General features: G+C 31.1%; 1 protein-coding gene and 1 long non-coding RNA gene across 2 annotated transcripts; one reads left to right on the top strand and one right to left on the bottom strand.

The window, feature by feature from the left end:
- Positions 1-4,814: 4,814 nt before the first annotated feature.
- Positions 4,815-6,016, bottom strand: LOC143192333 (uncharacterized). The gene is made up of 2 exons (XR_013004753.1): positions 5,895-6,016; positions 4,815-5,723 (listed from the first exon to the last, which is right to left on the bottom strand). It is a non-coding gene; the product is annotated as an uncharacterized LOC143192333 (long non-coding RNA).
- Positions 5,903-15,350, top strand: LOC143192332 (MKRN2 opposite strand protein). Its single transcript, XM_076397605.1, has 4 exons — positions 5,903-6,042; positions 6,248-6,325; positions 7,647-7,776; positions 12,682-15,350. The coding sequence occupies exons 1-4, from the start codon at positions 5,903-5,905 to the stop codon at positions 12,961-12,963; spliced, it is 630 nt and encodes a 209-aa protein (XP_076253720.1). The 3' UTR covers positions 12,964-15,350.
- The last annotated feature ends 2,407 nt before the right edge of the window (positions 15,351-17,757 follow it).

The raw sequence follows: 17,757 nt of genomic DNA, 5'->3' as shown, positions 1-17,757 counted from the left end.
AGATATCTTTTTTATATCTTTAGAGTGTCTGCTATTTCATTCAATTTTATTTTACGGTCATTCAGAATCATTTTGTGGATTTTTTTAATGTTTTCGTCGGTGACAGCCTCTTTTGTGCGTCCATTGCGTACGTCGTCATCGATGCTCATTTCACCACGTCTAAACTTAGCATACCAATCCTTGATGGTTGACTCTCCTGGAGCAGTGTCCGGAAATTTGGCATCAATCCAAGTTTCTGTTTCAACTATATTTTTCCCTTCAAAAAGAAATATTTTATCAACACGCGAAATTCCTTTTTATTTTTATCATTTTTTTTTAGAATAACAAAAGTTGTTTTACTCAAAATGCTATAATTTACAAAGCAATGATCCGACAGCTGTCAAATTTATACACGCATCATTTGAGGGTTAGGGCTAATTAAAAATATATGGATGTAATTCTAGTAGCGCCATCTATGTATCAGGCAGAGGACTTTTCAATTGATCTGTGAGTTCAAGGGAGACAAACCAGGAATAATAGTAATAGCTTCACCTAAATAACAAAATAATTAAAACTTCCTTTTATATCAGTGCCAAAAAACTGGAATATTATTTAATATTGAAATATTGGTCATTTAAAGCCACCGCAAATTCTTAAAACAAGTTAAGTAAGTGTTAAAATTTCAATATTTGTTAATCATCAGCATTCCGTATTGATTTTTTCTCTAATTACGAACAGATTTCGCGATAATTAAAGAAGAAATGAGAACCTATCGACACGGAATAAAGTACAGGTACCCGATTTAATTTAATGGTACCGGCGAAACCCGGCAACGTTGCTGCACCAGCTATTCACAAGACCGCATTTCTTGATGGTAGATGGAAAGTTAAGTCAGTTTCTGTTGTTTATCTGTACAGGTAAAGTAGGTGCTAATGCTATTGTGTATTTATTTTAACAGTGACACGCTTAGTGGATGTTGTTTCATATAGTCCGCATATTAATTGGTAACGACATGAATTAAATATTGTTGTGGTAAGATATTTATGGAATTTTTATATCTTTATGGATTCGCGAAATTCAAAACATTATCAGACTTTGTGGTATTATTGATATATTTCGATAACATTATTTACAACGTGTTTATACAATTTCATATATAAAAACGTCTTTGATTCTTTTTTCTTTTAACATTATTTTATGTAAATTGTTTTTAAAAAGCATTCTATCCACAATTCCACGGTCTGGTTATCTAGTTTATTTTCTTTTCACGGCCTACTCAAACTACTACGTTGTTTTCAACGAATGTGTGTTATAAATACTGCTGATAATTTCTAGGGATCTGTTGTAAATGAAAAAAAATATTAGTGAAACTATAACTCAGTATGGCTATAAAAGAGAAAACTGTCGTGAAAAGATAGCGAGTTTGATCAGATTAATAGTTCTGATATTTTGATTTTTCCAACTACTAGCTGTTATCAATAGAAATAGTCCAGTCCTTAGCTTGTCCAACATTCCTTGGAAATGGATAGTATTATCGAATAACTTTTTTTGAGGATATAACATGTCAATTAAAAAGTCCCCAGCCTACCATAGTAAAACATATTTTTTTGGCAAAATTAGTTTTTTTATTCAATATAATTCCCTTCAAGGGTGACACAATGATTATAGCGACCCTCCAACTGTTCGATAATATTTTTGTATTACGAATTTCCCTTTGCATCAAAATAGGCCTCAGTTTCGTCGATCACCTCTTAATTCCACGAACATTTATTCCCAGCGAGCATTGTTTTGAGATCTGAGAACAGGAAATAGTCACTGGAGGCTAGATCCGGAGAATACGGTGGATGAGCAAGCAATTCGAAGCCCAAGCTGTTGATGGTCCTACCTTTTTCAAGATAGTCAATGAAAATCATTCCATACGTATCCCAAAATACAGACGCCATAACCTTGCCATCCGACCATTGCATTTTTCCACGCTTTGGAGCGAGTTCATCGTGTGCAGTCCACTCGGATGTCGATTGAACTTGGAAATGAAATGTTGGAGCCATGTTTCATCCATTGTCACATATTGACGCAAAAACTCGGGTTTATTACGCTTGATCATCTTTAAACACTGCTCAAAATCATGAACTCGTCGTTGTTTTTGGTCAAAAGTGAGCTTGCGGGGCACCCCCTTTTCACAAAGCTTTCTAATACCCAAATATTCGTGAATGATATGATGTACATGTTCAGTTAATATCTTTAGGGTGTCTGCTATTTCATTTAATTTAAATTTACGGTCTGTCAAAATCATTTTATGGATTTTTTTAAATGTTTTCGTCGGTAACAACCTCTTTTGGGCGTCCGCTGCATTCACCGTCTTCCGTGCTCATTTCGCCACGTCTAAACTTAGCATTACAATACTTGATGGTTGATTTTCCTGGGGCAGTGTCCGGAAACTTGGCATCAAGTCAGGTTTTTGCTTCGACGGTATTTTTTCCTGAAAAAAGCAATATTTTATCAACGCGAAATTTCTTTTTATCCATTTCTTCACAATAACAAAAGTTGCTTCAGCCAAAATGCTATAATTCACAAACTAATTATCCGACAGCTGTCAAAATTATACACGCATCTTTGGAGGCTTAGGGCCGAAATAAATTCTAGTAGCGCCATCTATGTGTCAATTTGGGGATTTTTCAATTCACCTGCTATTTTGTGATATAAATAAATATTATAATTATTGAGCGTATTATTAATGTAAAACAAATTGGTGACATTTTACACAGTGTATTAAATAACATTAGTAAAAACCATAGTGTTTCACGTCACTTAACAATAACATTTATTATTTGATTCAAATTTAAGACCGAAAACATTCAGTCCGATATGTTCTATATAAACCACCTTGAAAACCTTCTTACTTGAACATTTTCTAACTTCATTCATTATAATACCTGTTGATACATTTTCTTCTAAAGCCAATTTAATTATATAATATTTATATATTACTAATTTATATGTGCGCCTTTAATTGACGACATATTGTCACTTTTTGGTAAAACTATCATTCCATCACTACAGATATTTCAAACCACCTGAGACATTAAATCAAACCAAAGTCATAACCAAATTATTTCCACGAACCTCTTTTGAAACTAGTATGAAATCACTTATAGGACAAATGAAAGCGGTGCTATTTCATATGAAACTCAAATATGGAGCTCTTTTTGCTATCCAGTCTTAACTCAATCACCATAACACCTAAACATCATCATAAACGCCAAAGAAATTTAGATTTTCTCCTTTTAGAATCGTGAATTTAGAATTAGTGAATGAATAACGCTATCTATATCTGGATCGTTCTATGGAATGTTACCTTTAAAACGTACTATAATATGGCTTCTTTGGATGGATCTTGCTAAAGATATCCGACTTTAAATCAATCTCTTAGTAAACACCGAAATAACTTGTTCCCCAACATAATAAGTTCATAGCTCTGACACCAAGTTGACATTTAAACAACATATACTATGAAGCAACAAAAGAGAAGTACTGTTGAAGCTATTTTCTTAAGATTTAGAATCAGTGATATTGAAACAGTCCAAATAGAACACTTAGTTAATAAAAAAAGTATGAAAATGTAGAATAAAATTAACGAAACTACCTTGGCCAATTGTTATATGATTTATTTGAATAAACAACCGAATGAAAATCGATGTAGAAATAGAAAAGTGACTAAATGATTTCGTTTCACGCTAACTTGCATAGACCTAATGTTTTACCAACGTAGAACTCGGCTTGGTGGCGCAGTGGTAAAGGCGACAGGACACCTCCTGTTGCGATAGTCGCGGGTTCGAATACTGCTGGGACATGGTCACAAATTTATGTTTGTGATTGTCCTAGACAAGAGTATAAAATCTGACAAGGAAAATGACACCAGTCACGCCAGTAACCAGGCTGGGTAAGACCGGATGTCTTCTGGGATGATTTCTAAGTTAAGCTCACGTTAAACTGTAGGTTTAATCCAGATAAACTCCTAGTAAGTAAAAGGAGATTTCAATATATATACATATATATATATATATATATATATATATATATATATATATATATATATATATATATATATATATATATATATATATATATATATGACAGAAGCTACTCTACTAATGAACAATATTCTGAAAAATAATAATGGATAAATTTTTTTACAATATAAACTAAATTTTACAAAATAAAATGTACAATTATTCATTGACCTTATAATAAAGCAATCTCTGTGTATAGAAACATACATTTGTGCCATACATTTTTTCCTAGACGTACTATATTGTAACCTAACAGGTTTTAACAGATATCCAATAAAAATAACGGTACATTAATACGAAATTATAACGTTTTAACGAATATAATAAGATTTATACATATATTTACAAGTCATTAGCGGTAAATATAGGAATTTCGTCAAACCTCAATAAAAAATATGTTGAAAATTATTTCTGCAATATTAAATACAAAAAAATTGTTTATATATCGTGTTAATTTAAAATCTCTTTTAATGTAAAACGATTCTATGGGAATTTCTGTCTTTTGTTTTCGTCTACCACTAGTAAGCTGTCGTTACTTTATATTGTCTAGTATTTAATAAGTTTAATAGGACTTTCTTTGTACCAGAATACTACTTTCTCTGTTTATTTTCTATTATTATTATGCTGTTTTTTATAATAAATATCAGCATTAGTTTGACTTAGTCCATTACAATAATATATATTAATTTAAGACATAAACCACAACACTGATCTGTCCAATTTTCAATTTTGCTACTTCTTTTATTCACAATTAAAAAAAATCACTTGTTAATATTTACTATTTATTATATCTAATATAAATTAATATATAATCTGTATTTTACAACATTAATATAATAATTAAAAACTTATAATCTAGAGATATGAATTGTCAATTATTAATATGTATATACGGAAACCATTTTACAATATATTCCTGTCAAATACAATGAAAATGGATTTCAACATTTTCAAACTCACAATATTAACTACTTATTAACATTTGAAAATCGACATATGTCTCATCTGTCTTTACTATATACCATATATTCTTATTTTACTAACTTAAATCCACATCATTAGGCATTAGATTGTGTACATGAAATAATCTACTTGCAGCTTTTCTAACCTCAGAATAACAACAAAAAAGTTGACAGATAAAAATATGTCAGTTGTCAAGATATCAGATTTTTTACATTATAATATTAAAATAACAATACAGAAAGTTGATAAATACCATTTATTAAAGGCAAATACACTATTTTCTTTTTTTTAAATTTTAAACTTTAGGTTAAGTTTGTTATGAACTCTTGACACAGGTCATTTAAAGTTTACAACTACTAAGTTAGGTTAAGGATGATTAAAATGTGGTTATCTTTATGTCAGACTGATTAAGTGATGCGTTACTTTCTATCACATTTATAATGTTAGCTACGTCAAATTTTGTATTTTAGATAATTTTTAGTTTTTTTAACCTCAAAACCTTCAAAATCTACAATATTTTCAATTGTTAGTTGATCTATTACATTTATAAAATTAAAATATTAATTGGTAATATTTAAATGTAAGGATCAATTAAAAACTTATAATAACAAATCTTATATATTTTACGCTCTCTTGGTAATTGTTCCATTTCTAATTCCGTAAATTTAATTAATATTCTTTCTCTCCAGTTAAATAAGCTGTCAGTGATGGCTCTTTAAGAGATTCAGTGCATTAAAAAAGACGAGAAAAATTCTTATTAAACTATTTTATGTTGAACTATGGCGTAATTAACTATGTAACAAAAATTATTTTAGTTTTATTTAAGAAAATTATTTAAATTGAAATTATAATCATATAGCAAATTAATATTTCAGTATTTACCACATAAAATGAGCAAAATTAAAATGGATCCTGGTATCATATGTTTTCAACATTGCGGACCGAAGGTGTTTTGTTTCGTACTGCCAATTTGTTGTCCAGTATGCCATGAAGACTTAGAAAAAGCGAATTTTTCCTTGCTTCCGTTCAGGTGAGATCATTTGGTTAAATATCATCGGCTAACGTTTACCATATGCATTACCATATTCAATTGTCATGTATTTGTTAATTGTTGTACGTATATTGACGCAAAATACTTCGATTATTATGTAAAATATCATGTAAATTATCGGCATTGTTGTTATGTAGCTGTTTTGAAGCATTAACGCTAATTTTGATATTTTGTTTAATTTCAGGGTACCATATCCGTTTATTCGAGCTTCACAATATCCCTGCAGCGTTGTTATAAAGCCGACAACAGGAGATTTCCTAAAGTGAGACCAAATTCCTCTATTTTTGCAATAACGTAATTAAAACTTATACATTATGTAGAAAGTATCCGACACTATACCGAATTACAACTATTGTTTATTATATCAGGAGCACAAGTAAAACTCCGTCGTTTTTTCTTTCACAAAAATTGGCCAGTCACTAAGAAATAAAAATTATTCCCTATTGTTCTGGCAGTGTTTAACAAACAATTTGGTAGAAAAACAACTTACCTTATATATCATACATGGCATTTTATATCAATTAATGCAATCAGACAAGTTATAGTAACAATCAGAATTTCTCAACAAAATGTATGTTATCTTATTTTCGTAGAGACATTATTTATTTTCTGCGATATTTCACAATTTTAGATACTTTTTATTGGGAACACCTTAAGGACTGTGGTTCGAAGCCTACGTTAAACTGTAGGTCCAGTCTAAATAAACTCTAATTGGTAAAAAGGAGACTAAAATATAACAAATAACAAACAAGACAAACATTGTATAAGTTTAAAACGTTTTAGTTTAAAAAGTTTAAAATATTTTATTGAAACGAATAATATTTAAATTTAAAGGTTTTTTTAAATTTTCGATTCTTAATTCCATTTTCGACTTCTTCGTGTAGACAGGCCTTAACACAGTATAAAAAACCATTTGTTGTGACTTTTGGTATGTTGTTTAACCACATTTCAACAACTGATAAAAACTATGGACTCCTGGCCTTATCAAGCATCTTTGGAACACCTTTTTAATTGATCAAAAGTGAGCTCGCGCGGCACCCACTTTGCACAGAGCTTTCTCATACCCAAATATTCGTGAATGATATGATGTACCCGTTCACTTTATATCTTTAGAGTGTCCGCTATTTCATTCAATTTCAATTTACGGCCATTCTAAATCATTTTGTGTGTTTTTTTTAAATGTTTTCGTCAGTAATAACCTCTTTCGGTCGTCCATTGCGTTCACCGTCATCGGTGCCCATTTCACCACGTCTAAACTTAGCATACCAATCCTTGATGGTTGATTTTCCTGGGGCAGTGTTCGAAAACTCTGCATCAAGTCAAGTTTTTGCTTCAACTATATTTCTTCCCTTCAAAAATACATTTTTATTAATTTTTTTCACTATAATAAAAGTTGCTTCACTCAAAATTCACAAACTAAGGATTCGACAGCTGTCAAATTTATACACGCATCTTTTGTGGGTTAGGTCTAACTAAAAAACATATGGATTTAATTCTAGTAGCGCCATCTTTGACCCGTTATATTGTTTTAGCCTTAATTTTAATACAATTTAATAAGATTCTAATGATTAAATTGCTTTTAGTGACTATTACAATTCCAAGGATCTTCATATAGGAGTAACCACGTCGACAGGAACCATAGTGGAGTTCGATAAAAACGGTCTTAGGAAGCACAGGTCAATTCACTGGAACCAATGTCTACTCTTGGATCAAGTAAGTTCTTTTTTAATTTATGCAAATTATTTAACAAAATATCAGCATCCTTACTTATCTTTTAATAATAAACAATACTTGTTCGTAACAATAAAGCACGTTTACTCAAGTACTCGAGATAATAGATTGTAGTTAGACAACAATACTCACCGGTGAAAATATTATTAATGAATCTAGCGTCTAATATTACACAAAAAATTATATATAGTAATCAGTATTATCTAGAGCTAACAGGCAGTTTCGTAATACCGGCATCAAATATGATTTATTGATATATTATCTGAAAATAAGGAAAATATTTATTGTATGTACTATAAATAAAAATAGAAATAATATTAAGGTACACCCCAACTTCAACAGCTCGTTGTAACTTATAATACCAGTAGTTGTTGGATGTTTATAATCCATGAAACACTTTAAATCATTATGCTTTCTTCAGAGGGTTACGTACTCAAAAAGCAACTCATATTCGCCAGATATGGACCCGTGTGAATTTTTCTGTTATAAAATTTAAATAAAAAGACTTGAATGGAAACGATGAGATTAAAAGCTAATCGCTGAAGGAATTTAGGTCCACCCCAAAAACGTGCCTCAATAATGCTTTGCAGTCTGGTGGAAATACTGGCAATGACATCTAATGGAGACTACTTTGAAGGAAATAACGTTATTGTAGATGAATAAACAAAATCACCTGAAAAATCAAAATTCTCTTGGTATTTTTTGAACACACCTTGAATTTTTGTAATACAAAGTCCTATTTATCATGAGATCATAGTTGAAAATGTACTAATTAAAATTTCACTTCAAGCTTGCTATCCATTGAAGGCTCCTAAAGGCACTCTTTCGAGATTCTCATGGACTGGTTACCTCTCTATGAATAAAGTGTAATACATATATAGTCTATTCAAAGTTATTTTATACATAAGTCATCTAAATTTGTGACATCAAAACATCGCAATGTTGCCGCATCAACTCTACGAGTTTTAGTTCAGTTTGGCTTTGAAATACAACAAAATTCTAATTCAAATAATATAATTGAACAAAAATGTTATCAAATATAATTTATTTTAACATTATAGTACATCTAAAACAACAGTTAATTATATTGCCACAATAGTTTATAGGTTAGAGTTATAACTTCTTATCATTATTGCTTTCAAGAATGTTGCATACGTCTGTCAACCGGACGACTTTGACAGGCTCATTCGTTTACGTGTTCGAACTCATAAGACAGTATTGTATCTCTGTTTAACTGGAATAAAATGAGATGGACAATATTGTCTGATTTACAAATCGAGGGAGGCAATACATTAAATATCTCGATGACGTATCACTACATAGTATAAAACAAAGTCGCCTTTTCTGTCCCTATATCCCTATGTGCGCTTAAATCTTTAAAACTACGCAACGGATTTTGATGCGGTTTCTTTCAATAGATAGAGTGATTCAAGAGGAAGGTTTATATGTCTAATACATGCATAATATACTAAGGCAACATTGCTAATTTTAGAGGTTTCTAACGTGATGTCGTAAATTAACCTATTTTTAGGCTTATTTAGCAATTAGCAAAAACGCTGCCTAACCCTACGAGTTAGATCAAATTAATGTACTACAGTATTGTACACCATAAAAAGATCTACAAAAAAGTCCGCGATGGTATATGTTTATCTTTTAGGAATAACCCACATTAACCATTTTTATTGTTTACTTTTTACGTGAGAAAATGGCTTATTTACGAAGCTATTTTAAGCAATACGGCATTAATCCTTATCGAATTAAGTACCTTAAATACAGTGTGCAATTAATATAGATCAATATGGTTCCTTACAGCATGTAAATTAAACAAATATTTTCGGATATATTAAAAATTTAAAATTTGCGTTTAAAAATGTGTAATGTAATAAAAATTGTATGAATTTAGATATTCCAAAGATAGCAGGAAATCTTCATAGTAAGTATAGGGGAAGAGGAATTGTTTTACTCCAAATTTAATGCGTGCAGGCCAAGGGCAGTAATGAATGAACCAAAAATACTGGATTGATTTTAATCATGTTTTCATTGAGTGACATAGGCATATATATTTTATGCCCGTGCAAAGTCGGAGCGGGCCGCTATGTTTTTATATACAATGTTCATATTTTTTCTGTAGTGTATTTAATTTAGTATCAGCATTGCACCCGTGCGAAGCCGGGGCGGGTCGCTAGTGTGGAAAAAAACTTTAAATAGACTATATAATTCTTAAGATTTTAAAACATTTAGACATTCAATCATCAATGTTTCCTTATTACCCATATAATTATATTTTGTTTATGTTATATTTATCACAGATTTCAACAAAATACAATTATTTTTGTTCTTGTTATAGTAGTATATTGTGTCGTGTTGTCATAAGTGTTGTAAACATTTCCACCTTACACGACAGGTGATTTTCATTCTCGTTATTCTATTGTTCCACTAATTGTAAAATAGACGTTTACTTTATAGTGCTGAAAACAAAGGAAACCAGCTGACTCATATTGGCTATAATTAGTTGTAGTTCCAAGTTCATATATTTACTTTAAACAAGTCGCATTACGACATCGCTCATGAGCAGTAAAATATTGTTAAAATGTTCACAAATGATAAATAATATCATTCTAACAATTTCTTAAACTTATTACTGTTCAATATAAAACATTGTTAAATATGTCGGATCTTTGATACAAGAAAATATTTTTAACAAAAGAAATTGAACCGACTTCAAAAAATAAATAAGGAACTCACTGAAAAGTAAAAAATTATCAAACTTAGATTTTTAAAAAAAGTTTTAAAATAAAATAATTACATAATAATAGTTGTAGTAACTAAATAAAAATAAACAAAAAACTTATTTAACCTATCTACTACACGTATTTTATATTCTAATACTAGCGACCCGCCCCGGCTTCGCACGGGTGCAATGCTGATACTAAATTAAATACACTACAGAAAAAATATGAACGTTGTATATAAAAACATAGCGGCCCGCTCCGACTTTGCACGGGCATAAAATATATATGCCTATGTCACTCAATGAAAACATGATTAAAATCGATCCAGTATTTTTGGTTCATTCATTACTGCCCTTGGCCTGCACGCATTAAATTTGGAGTAAAACAATTCCTCTTCCCCTATACTTACTATGAAGATTTCCTGCTATCTTTGGAATATCTAAATTCATACAATTTTTACTACATTGCACATTTTTAAACGCAAATTTTAAATTTGTAATATCTCTATATTTCTTTAATTTACATGCTGTAAGGAACCATATTGATCTATATTAATTGCACACTGTATTTAAGGTACTTAATTCGATAAGGATTAATGCCGTATTGCTTAAAATAGCTTCGTAAATAAGCCATTTTCTCACGTAAAAAGTAAACAATAAAAATGGTTAATGTGGGTTATCCCTAAAAGATAAACATATACCATCGCGGACTTTTTTGTAGACCTTTTTATGGTGTACAATACTGTAATACATTAATTTGATTTAACTCGTAGGGTTAGGCAGCGTTTTTGCTAATTGCTAAATAAGCCTAAAAAATAGGTTAATTTACGACATCACGTTACAAACCTCTAAAATTAGCAACGTTGCCTTAGTATATTATGCATGTATTATACATATAAACCTTCCTCTTGAATCACTCTATCTATTGAAAAAAACCGCATCAAAATCCGTTGCGTAGTTTTAAAGATTTAAGCGCACATAGGGATATAGGGACAGAAAAGGCGACTTTGTTTTATACTATGTAGTGATATACACACAATTTAGCTTAATACCCACTAATAGCAATCATTACAATTTTAGCAGCTAGTTTGGCTGCAATCATATTTTTATCTGATTTGAATAACTCTCACTTCTCGTCCCTATACTCATATTTAGAAGCGGTAACATTTTTACCAATCTATCTCCAAGCGTGCCAAACTTCAATGTTTCTTCAAATAACTATATGATCAACAAGCTGTGATTTTGATGAGATATATTCAAATAAAAAACATCGAGTGATGTTAATCTGTACTTTTACTTTTGCAAGGTCAATTATGCCTAAACTATAATGAATTTCGTATAGAATAACAACAAAATTCTTAAATCTACAAAACACAGCTCTTACCAGTACCAGGATCAAATTCAAAATGGCCGTGGTAGTTCGTTGTATTCTACCTCTCGTTCTCTTCGTTGGATTGCTTGTAAATGGCAACGTCGCAAAATCAGGCGGAAACTACCGAAGTTTACCGAATACCGGCTATGTTTCTCCAGAAATAGCCTCTACTGATTTGTATTGGCACTACTCAACACTGTTGTCAAATGTTTACAAAATTATTTAAAAAATTAGTGATAAGAATTAGAGGTTACATAGTGGCAAACGTTGTAAACCAAGGTTCTTAGTTAATGCGGTAATATTGCGATGTGTTGACGTCATAAATTTTAATGACGTACATTGACTGTTTTATTCGATATACTACACATTTATCACTAGATCATAGGAAATGTTTCCTAGGATGTCTGCTTTTGTTGTGTGTAAAAACGTGTGAAGTATTGATTCCTCCTTTTTTTATCTGTACTTAGGAATTACTATTTTAAGTACTAATTAATATATGACATTACATACAAATACAAATATATATTTTAAGAAATTGTAAATTTTAACCGAATATTTCGGATTATTGGCTACCGTCCTACCTTCACTGACCTTCGAAAAAATGTGAAAAGTTAATGTCTCGATGAGTTAACATAATCTATGTTCAGATACATTTTAGAAATTTGATTTAGTGTTTTGCTGGGCTTTTGGCAACATTCCCTGGATAATTTTACGCCAACATGAATCATCTACGATAAAACGAAATCATTCAATTGCCCGATAACTATTGTGTTGGTATTTTTAGGTGGCGTCGCCCTGGGTCGAACATTGGGACACCACCTTGTGGCAAGTATGTAAACAGAAGTGCTGGTCATCGAAAACGTATAGCGAGGACAAGCACAACTGTTACACGTTCGTGCTGACGTTTCTAGTCACTCTCGGATACGGAAAACTGAGCGAGGCCGCAAGGAACAGGACTGTCTTTTGTGAAAAGTTTATAGTTCCAAGGACTACGTCGGCGGGAAAATACATTTCCCTCTATAGGAAATTGAAAGAGTACGATTTTTACATACATAGGAATAAGTAGTTGTGCAAGACGTAGGAAAAACGTTACCAATTTGTTTACACTGGGGTGTTTTTTAGTGACAGAACTTTAATTGAAACGAAACTAATCCAAATAAGGAACGAAGGAAAATGTCATGTTAAAAATTATGTTGGCATACCTGCACCACATGTTCCTTTGAGGGACAACATCATTAATTAAATTGGAATCGATGATGAAGTGTATTTTAAAGCATGGTCTTTTAAATTATTTATTACAGCAATCTAGTAGATGAACACTAACAAACTATTTGTTTTTATGAAATTACAAAGAACTTATTCGACGATAAACACATTAGGCTTAACATCTATGTCACTATTTTTAATGTTCATGCAGTTTTACTAAACAATTAACTGACCTGTATCAAATAATTTTACTATTTTTAATCTTCTGACTGAGCCATCATTATCTAGGAGCCGGAGAACCTCAACATTGATGTAGCGATGGAGCATCTGTCCATGTCTTTTAGCATAGTCCTTGATAACCTTATCGATAGTTTCTACCTTCAAATCCTTATGGTATGCAGATTATCATTACGAGTGTACCACAAAGGATCAACAATACCTCACAGTACATTGTCTTAAAACATTTGCATAATATTTATATTTCTTTAGTTGGCACGACCATAAAGTTGAACACCATAAACTCACACTGGTTTCAAGACTTGTTGATAAAGCGAAATTTCATTATGAACTGACAGCGCTGAATATTTACCCAATAACCAGTACAGTTTTTTGTACTTCAGCTTCTTCAGAGTTCTTCACTCTAGGTTCTTGTGCTTGATTCTTCTTTTAGTGAGATCAAGATGCACTAATTTATTTTAATTCATTTTGATACACCATTTGTAGGCATGGTGGTCTCCAAGGTACAGCAGATAAAGGACTGGTCTCAATACACTTCCTTGTGGCATACCTGCTAGTATTTTCATCAAGTTGCAATATGCGTCTTCTTTTTTGACTCTTGAAGTATCGGTAGTTATATATGACTCTAAAATTTGTTAATTTAATTTAATAGTAATCTTATTATTGAAACCCTCGTGCCAAATTTTGTCAAAAGCTTGAACAACATGTGAAAATATTGCTGAACAAATTGTATATCCTTCTAGTGATTTTTCTATGGCATGTTCCGTGTTGTGGACATTTTCGGCAATAGTGACATTGGCCGGTATGTCGCTGTTTCATGAGGTGGCTTTCCTTGTTTATTAATGATAATTACTTCAGCAACGTTCCACAGTTGTGGTACATATTGTAGTCCAAATGAAGCATTTATTAGATTTATAATCTTAATTAGTGCGGTTCTTGGAAATTCCTTTAATATTTTCCCGGTAATGTCAAAATATTTTTGCTTATATTATTATTAATATGGTTTCACATAGATTAAGGATATAATTTATTTATTGAGGATTATTCTTGCTTCATCTTTTTACACAAGTAATGAACCAAAAAAAAACATAAAGTTCACCAGCTCATTTTCCTATATTTATATGTCAGAGCCTATTTTAATAACAGAACATTGATATTTAAGATGAATATAAATACACCGTAATTATTATTATCATCATTATTATCTCCCTGTGACAATTGTCGCCATATTTATTTAACGAAAATATGAAAATAATTTAACATCCACTAAATATTAAATGGGATAAATACTATTTAAAGTTCTCTCACTAAAAAAACACTTTATACTTTATGGAAATATTTTCCTCTATGCTTACATGTTGATACTTTCAGAAGATATTATTCCGGACACTTTGAACTAAAATCTTATAATAAGCTTCAAATTAACTGTCTGCAACGTTCCAAAAATTTGAAAAAATATAAGAATACATCGTTAGATTTAAAAGTAGATCCAATGTACTGATCCGCAGTAGAATATATTATTTACACAGCATTCACCATTTTATCAAAATATTATTATAGAACTTCTGGATGCTTAATGTTTGAGCTTGATTTTAAATACTTGTTTTATTTTTATCAATTTTCTTATGTGCGCATTCGCCATATTTTTTTCTTAATTTTTATGTCTGCATAATCTTACCCGGTGTTGTGTTCTCTTGAGTAGAGTATAATGAAAGTTTCTATAGTAGTATTAGTTATGATGTATAGTGCCTCTCACATGGCTAGGAAGCAGATTAATAGTCTGTTCTTTTTAATGGTAGTAAATAATCTAATTTACTAGTCATCTGGTTGGCGATTAATCAACTATTTTAAAAAATATTATACGAGATACACCAAAATAGTATGTAGATGCTTCTGAGCAGTTTGTAGTTATATACCAAAGTTATTGTTACTTATATATTCAATTTATTTATTGTCATAAATATTGTTGTTTATATTTTAAAATAAATAACACTTGTATAAAGTGATAAATAGTTTTTTTGACTAACGAAAGGGTAATCATACTAATTATGACGTCTTTACATTCAAGCATTCCTGTTATATTCAATTTAAAAATAGCGATCTCATTAAATGTCCCTGTGCTATTAAGGTAATAATATATTTAGTCTATTCGATGTCATTTTGTACATACTTCATCTAAATTTGTTACGTCAAAACGTCGCAATGTCAACTCTCAGTTTTAGTTCAGGCTGGCTTTGACATACAACAAAATTCTAATCTAAATAAAATAATTGAACGAAAATGTTATCAAATATAATTTATTTTAACATTATAGTATATCTAAAAACTACAGTACTATAGTAATTATACAGCCACAATAGTTTATAAGTTAGAGTTATAACCTCTTATCACTATTGCTTTCAAGAATTTTGCATACGTCTGACAGACGAACGACTTTGACAGGCATTCGTTTACGCGTTCGAACTAATCAGACAGTATTGTGTCTCTTTTTAACTAGAATAAAATGAGAAGGAATATATTGTCTTATTCTGAAATGACATTTACAAATTGCAGCAGGCAATACTTTAAACATCTTGATGACGTATGTACAAAAAACTTTGAATTTATTATATATAGCCCGTCAATAAAACAGCGAATTCACATCATCTGAATTGAAACGTAGCAGTTTTGCCTCATCAACTCTGAGTTTTGGTTTTGGCTTAGACATACAACAAAATTCTATACAGAAATAAAAAGGAATAAAACAAATAAACATTATAATACATGTAATGCACATACTGTCGAAGGATATAACAGTTTTCGAACGCTGCCCTAAGAAAATCAATCATCAGGACTGGTATGCTAAGTTTATACGTGGTGAAATGAGCACCGAAGACGATAAACGTAGTGGACGCTCAAAAGAGGTTGCTATCGACGAAAACTTTAAAATATTCACAAAATCATTTTGAATGACCGTAAATTGAAACTCAATGATATAGCAAACACTAAAGATATCAATTGAACGTGTGTATCATATCATTCACGAATATTTGGTTATGAGAAAGCTCTTTGCAAAGTGCGCGCGAGTTTGACCAAAAAACAACGACGAGTTGATGATTCGGAGCAGTGTTTGAAAATGATCAAGAGTAATAAACCCGAGTTTTTGCGTCGATGTGTGAAAATGGATGAAACATGGCTCCATCATTTCACTCCGAAGTCCAATCCACAATCATCCGAATGGACCGCACACGATGAACCCGCTCCAAAGCGTGGGAAAACGTATGTATTTTGGGATGCATATGGAATAATTTTCATTGGCTACCTTGAAAAAGGAAGGACCATCAACAGCGACTATTACATAACGTTATTGGACCGTTTGAAGGACGAAATCGCCGCATTTGAAGAAAAAGAAAGTGCTGCTTCACCAAGACAATGCACCGTGTCACAAGTCAGTGTAAACGATGGCAAAAATCCATGAATTGGGCTTCGAATTGCTTCCTCATCCACCGTATTCTCCAGATCTGGCCACCAGCGACTATTTCTTGTTCTCAGATCTCAAAATAATGCTCGCTGGAAAGACATTTTCGTCGAATGAAGAGGTGATCGCCGAAACTGAGGCCTATTTTGAAGCAAAGCACAAATCGTACTACACAAATGGTATCGAAAAGTTGAGGGGTCGCTATAATCAGTGTACAATTGAAGGAAATTATGTTGAATAAAAAAAACTAATTTTGTCAAAAAAATGTGTTTTAAAATGGTAGGCCGGGGACTTTTCAATTGGCCTGTTATATTAATTATGTAGATTAGACCTCAAGAGGATACCACTACATAAAAAAATCAGCTTAGAACTCTATCTCATAGCTGATGCAGAAAAGCTAACCTACAAACTATCTGACTGTATATTTAATTATATTTAAGTCCTTAGGTGACATATCCATTATGTATACTATAATGTGAAAATAAGATATTTTTGATAACATTATATTTGTTTCATTATTTTATTTAGATTAGAATTTTGTTATATGTAAAGTTAAATGAAAATTTTTTGTTTTGGTTTAAAATGAACCAAAACTCAGAATTGATGCGGCAACATTGCGATGTTTTAACGTCATTAATTTAGATGACGTAAGTTCATTGTTTTATTGGACGCACTATTCCTGTGTATTTGACATTTATATGGATAAATTTACATCGAAAAACATGAAAAAATTTAAATTACTATAATAATATAAAGATTGTAATATTTTTGTAATGTTTTCGTCCTCGTTTCCTCAATGTTAATGAGGGTGACATATCATCAATTACCCTAATGTATATGTGCGTAATTTAATATACATTATACACACAGTTTATATACATTTTGAGTAATTTGATCACGCGTCACAAGTTGACGCACATCCTTCCTTCATACCACATTAAATAAGCAATTATTAACATC

Source organism: Rhynchophorus ferrugineus, unplaced genomic scaffold, assembly GCF_030347505.1.
Source record: "Rhynchophorus ferrugineus isolate W39M unplaced genomic scaffold, kcgeb_rfMv2 rfM3, whole genome shotgun sequence".
In the NCBI taxonomy this organism is placed as follows: domain Eukaryota; kingdom Metazoa; phylum Arthropoda; class Insecta; order Coleoptera; family Curculionidae; genus Rhynchophorus; species Rhynchophorus ferrugineus.
The sequence above is the reverse complement of the archived record's forward strand: the minus strand, read 5'-3'. Positions and strand labels throughout refer to the sequence as shown.

What these genes read in the sequence shown, in the direction of transcription:
- LOC143192332 (XM_076397605.1), top strand. Translation starts at nt 5,903, where the DNA reads ATGAGCAAAATTAAAATGGATCCTGGTATCATATGTTTTCAACATTGC. An exon ending in TTTTCCTTGCTTCCGTTCAG is followed by an intron (nt 6,043 to 6,247) that starts GTGAGATCATTT and finishes GTTTAATTTCAG; the next exon opens with GGTACCATATCCGTTTATTC. An exon ending in AATGTCTACTCTTGGATCAA is followed by an intron (nt 7,777 to 12,681) that starts GTAAGTTCTTTT and finishes TGGTATTTTTAG; the next exon opens with GTGGCGTCGCCCTGGGTCGA.